The 5,633-nt window shown below is 38.2% G+C and overlaps 1 protein-coding gene across 1 annotated transcript in view; it reads left to right on the top strand.

The window, feature by feature from the left end:
• The window catches only part of ANKS1B (ankyrin repeat and sterile alpha motif domain containing 1B), a 407,884-nt gene extending 402,251 nt beyond the window's left edge, over positions 1 to 5,633 (top strand). Inside the window, exons 24-25 of the mRNA XM_031552160.1 lie at positions 3,220 to 3,387; positions 4,556 to 5,633. Of these exons, the coding sequence (XP_031408020.1) occupies positions 3,220 to 3,387; positions 4,556 to 4,666 (279 nt within the window). The 3' untranslated portion in view covers positions 4,667 to 5,633. The remainder of the gene's footprint in view (positions 1 to 3,219; positions 3,388 to 4,555) is intronic.

Raw genomic sequence — 5,633 nt, 5'->3', positions numbered from 1 at the left:
AAAAAAGTTATAATAATCCTTTGCAAGTGACATTTTAAGCTTTTGTAGATCAAAAGACAGAAATTAACGATCTTGCTCTCATTCTCAAAATAGTCCTGAAGCCTCCATATAGCTTTATAGAAGCATGAAAACACAGTGAAGAAACAATGCAGCTTGTGCAGTAAAGAAAATAAGTCCAACAGTAACAAAGCAATTAGCCATTGTAATTGGATGGCTGAATTAAAGCAGTCGAAGAATACCGACTCAGACTTGAACTAAGGAGCTGAATGAACACATTATGTTGCAAACAAGGCAATTGATCTCAGTTTTTCATATCACAAAAATTGTTGCTTAAAGGCATTAGCTTACTCACCTTCCTTCTCTGTCAAGATACACATGGAACGTGACTGTAGCAGAACTCAGAGTCCCAGTGGTCCTAAAAACTTTACCTCCTTTCCAAGGAGCTTATTGGGATGCTGTAAGGGTCAATGTCTCACATAATGACCACGGGGTCTATAACCTTGTTCTAAACATCTTGTTTTTGCTTCATTTTATGTCATGTGTAAAAAAAGAAGTCTCATTCCATCAGAAGGCTTTCCAGTATGGTTTTTGTGGTTTTTATCTTCCTCCTGCATCACCAGAGAATTCCTGCTCTTTTCTCTCCAGTAGCAGCCCATCCAAGAATATGTAAAAACTCTGACTTTCATATTCCTCTCACTGTACTACAGATGAGAAATTCCTCAAACCAAATTTATTTAGCCTTTTGGGTTTTTTTTTCTAAATATGATTCAGCAGATGTTGTGTTAGTTTTGTTTTGTTTTGTTTTTTTAAAAGGGACAAAGCCCTCCAAGGCCTCCAACTGAAGTGTACGCATCACTTCTTCAAGGTTCAATCACAGTACACAATGTATGACATTTATACACAATGATTCAATTTATGTTTAGAACATTGAACAAAGCAGTAAATGTTCTGTTATATTTTAAGTATTTCATATATATATATTAACCATTGAAACAGTTAGATTTTCACATGCTCCAGGAAGGGCTATTTTTAACTTTACACTCTACTCAAGAAAACAAATCACAATGATTTCTCACAGGATCTAGGACCCAAACTAGATAGCCTGTGCATGGCAAACGCTCTGCTTTTCTCCACTCTATTCTCAGGACTTTACATGCTGTCTCCAAAGGATCTTTGCACATACTTCCCTGGGTTGTGCACTCTCTCACTCCCATAGTATTACTGTCCACTTGTTCTCCAAGCCCTCATTACATACTGTCAGTGTATTCCTTTATCAGTGATAGTATCCAGTGTAGATAATCCCATGATGATACAGTACACTATCTTACTGTCTTGACAGCAGATTAAGGTGTCTTTAGAATAATATCCTTGTCCTGCTAATATGTGCAGTCCATTTCAAATAATATTATTCTGTGCATTTTTAACAATTATACACAGCTGGTCTTAATTCCATAACTAGTGATCTGCTAAAAAGCAGAGTGCTTTATTATGGTCTTTTTAGCCTTTCATTTCTGACTTCACTGGAAAACTGTATTCTCAATCTTTCTCAGTCCAGACCGGTTCCCTTAAATTAAAAGTGAGACAATTTGGAGACTGCTGCCACCAGATAACACAGAGGTTCTTATTTGGGAAGTTCTGAAACTTTGGAAAACTTTTGTTGCTGTTAATGCAGTCATCACAGCTGAGAGGATACTCCGGTGGAGGATTATAATTGTTTTCCCTTTGACCCAACAAAGACCAGGGTTGGCACCCTATATTATAAGAAGCTCTTATAATGAGCTAAATAGGCTGAACTTAGCCTACATGTTCTTAGTATAAAGCTGTGATAACAAAGGGATGAAACTTCTTAATGACTGCAGTGAAACTGTAGTATAAGGCATGAAATAAAATGCTTAGCCCATTAGGTGTATTTAAACACTGAAGGGCAGATAGTGTGTGTCTGTGTTTTGCACTGCTTTCTGCCTTATTAGAAACTCAACAGTTAGCCTCGACTAGCTAAAAATGCACCTCATTTAAAATTAATACATTTGAAATAACATTAAAAGCCTGTGGGAGTTTTAAGGGCTCACCTAGTTTTAAAGTAATGCAGAATTGCATCCAGCTACAGAGGATCAGGAAGGAGAGAGTAATTCCTGAATTACATCTAAGATGCATGACTTATGGTAAGGAGACTGCAGGACACGAGGAGGAAAGCCTGCAGGCTGGTGTTTGCTCTGCAGGGGTCCAAAATGTTGTTGGAAAGCTTGTAGGAGCCTAGAATTAAATACACCAAAACAAACCCACAAGCCTGAAAAAATTGCCATAGGCTTTCACTTGCAATTTCGATTATGGTCAAATTTGAAACTCGCAGCTGCTTTCAGCTGATGTAAAACTTTACTGGAAAAAAGCATTTGTACTGATCCCCCAGTTCCTCATTCATGCTTTATTAAACCTTTCAACAGGTTTTCTTCCACATATTCTCTAAGCATTTAAAGTATTCTAGGTACAGCTGATCTTGCTCTTAAGAACCTGACCTCTTTGGTAATACATGCTAACTCCCCAGGCTTAAGCTGACATTCCAGTTTAAGCTCAAACAGTTTTACTTCTGGAAAACAAAACTGTAAGGTTGCCTCTGCCTTTGAAGCACACATTGCAAGCGTAGCACTTAACGCATACGCGGTGCACTGCATCTGCATCTGCACCTTCGACACGTGCGTCTTGTCCTCTGGGGAGTGTCACAGCAGATCTGGAGCACTCTCCTTTTCCCATGCTCCCTGGTGATGGCACTGCATGGTGTAAGTTGGGCTGCCTGCCCTAGAGGCAGAGGAGAGGCCAGCACGGGAGGTCTGAAATGGAGTGAGGTGGAATGTCAGATACGTGCAGTAGTGGCCATTGGCTAGGATCTTGGAAGCAAGAAGAGCTGGGAAGGAGTCAGGAATGAATACACTTGTTCTAAGAGGTGACACCCACCCACACAACTCTTTTTTCATGTCTAGTGAGACAATGTTTTCAAAGATTTGAAAAGCTGTTGTTTTCACTACAGTAAATTACATTTAGATTGTCCTTAATTAATTAGAAATCAACTGACTGATGTAAATATTGCAGAGACTTAGGAAGTTATTATCAGTGTGTTTTTAATTACTTTCATTACAAATCCATTCTGCAGACAGTACTAACACTTCCTTTATCTAACAGCAACTCTGCCTAATCCCAATTTTAAATGTTTTTGTTTTGTTCCAGAATTTAGCTTACGAAATCATTCTCACACTAGGACAAGCATTTGAGGTGGCCTATCAGCTTGCACTACAAGCACGAAAAGGGGGCCATTCTTCAACCCTCCCCGAGAGCTTTGAAAATAAACCCTCCAAACCTATTCCAAAACCACGTGTTAGTATTCGGAAGTCAGTGGTAAGTAGAATGGAGTGGTGCATGCAAAAAAACAACAACATTCAGCTATACAGTAAGAGTTGATACGCATGTTGAAGCTGTGTCACCTCTACCCAGCACAGCCCTACTAGGTTGTGTCACTGTATCACAGTCAGCCATTTGGAACTATCATTCATTTTGTGTTTCCTCAATTTAAGAAGTCACTTGACTAGTGCTAAGGATCACAGCCAATGCATACATCCAAAGCTGTTCGGTTCCATGGAGTTTTTTGTGTCAAGAAATTAATCTGGCATCACTTATGTCACTGCATGTGCATACCAATAGTGCACAAATTCTGTTTGATTTAGGTACGATTGCCATTTGATTACACCTAATCAAATTACAAATCCGAATCAATTTACAATGATATTTTTGCCACAACAAGCAACTTCTTTTCTTACCTTATTCATTTATTTATTTATGATGCTCAGCAGAACTAGATTTCAGAACCTGTTTCAGAACTGTGTTTCAATACACCTTCTTAACATCTTTGGAATCTCACATTCCTAAGAACCCTGGGTAATCGGAGCCTCCCTATTACGTCTACTTAAGGTGCCATCTTAGAGGGCATAGCTGACAGAGAAGCACTCTTTTATGGTATAACTTTCCAAAAATTATGAAACTTATTTTAAATCAAGCGAGAGTACAGAGATGGTGTGATCTGAGTGTGTGCTGTATCATATTCCCTGGATATAAAGGGAGAACCATCCTCTGTGATAGTTAATTCTAGGATGAGTGGAAGGGATATATACACATGAAAGCGTGCTTTTAACCGTACAGTTTTGAGTACATCGCTATAGATTCTTCATCCATAGACTTGTAAGAAAGAACATTTTCTGATGCCATCATCTGTCTCAGTATTAAAAGGACTCTGCAGCATCAAGTCTTGCTTTAAACATAGTGTAACAGGCTTTGATGCTCTATAGCTTGGGGATAGACACAGCTCTGATCTGAACAGTAAAAAGAGGGCAACCATCGGTAGGTAGATGGGAATGTAGACCCTTGCACTGGCATGCTTAAGGCATTAGAAGAGGACTTTGTTGATAAAGGGTTTGCTCTAGTGTTCTATTTTTTTGAAAGAAATATCATCAGCTAGAAATGCTGTGTGCAGAGATGGTAACCCGTCTGTATATTTGCATTTGTTTTAAAGCAGATAGATCCGTCTGAACAAAAGACTCTTGCGAATCTACCATGGATTGTTGAACCCGGACAAGAAGCCAAAAGAGGCATTAATACCAAGTATGAAACTACCATTTTCTGATACAAAACTGTCCCCCTATTCCCTTGTTGTGCCTTGCACTCCAAGCAGTCACAGCACAGCCTTTCCTTTATGGCAAAGTTTCAACCCAGCAGAGAGGAAGACTGCACTGTATGCGTGGCCTTGTAACTAACAAAAAAGGCTGATAGTCATTTCTGGTGATGTTCTTCTTCCTGCAGCACTGACAGAAGAATGACACTATACGAAGACTTTTAAAATTACAGTCCACAAGAGGAGTGAGAAACCTTATTTTTCACGCAGTTCTCCCTTGTGACTCTGCCACAGTGCTTTCTTTGACTTCTTATTTTAGAATTCTACTTTTTAAAAAACAAAAGGTCTCTAAACTAACACTAATGCTGCCTACGAGTAGGATATTTGATTGGTTTTTTATTTAAATCTTGGCAGTTTTTAATTGAAATATAAACCAGAATTAATAAATAGAGTATTTGTGAAACCACTGAATTCATTAATATTTGCTGTGTTGAATAAAGAACTCATTAAAGTGACGAGAAATTAGGTACCCTGATTTCTGTGTGCGCTGGTTTTATATGTAATCATTGGTGTCCTTTGATCCTCTGCAGAACAGGAACCTCTTGAACTGTAACAAAGGATCAGAGTTTTATGAATGGTTAGAAGAAAGGTATTAATAACGCACAGAAAACATTTATTAGATATTTTTATGAAAGAGAAGTACTATAGGAAAACATGAGAGTATTTATGGAAAGGAAGCCAGATTAATTATGACAAATGTTGTTTATTTTAAGGTTAATTAAACCATTGCTATTGCAGCATTATGAAAATTATAGAAGTTGTAGCATCAGTGCACTGGATGTTCCATGTCACCAGTCTGAAATGGAAGTGGAATGGTCATTCTACCATTCTACTCCACTTACATACACTTTATGCAGTTTGACATTGCTATAGCCATGAATTCTATTCGTATTTTTTAAAATAATCTCAGTGGTTCTAA

The sequence above is a fragment of the Meleagris gallopavo genome, chromosome 1, assembly GCF_000146605.3.
Source record: "Meleagris gallopavo isolate NT-WF06-2002-E0010 breed Aviagen turkey brand Nicholas breeding stock chromosome 1, Turkey_5.1, whole genome shotgun sequence".
NCBI lineage: Eukaryota > Metazoa > Chordata > Aves > Galliformes > Phasianidae > Meleagris > Meleagris gallopavo.
The sequence above is the reverse complement of the archived record's forward strand: the minus strand, read 5'-3'. Positions and strand labels throughout refer to the sequence as shown.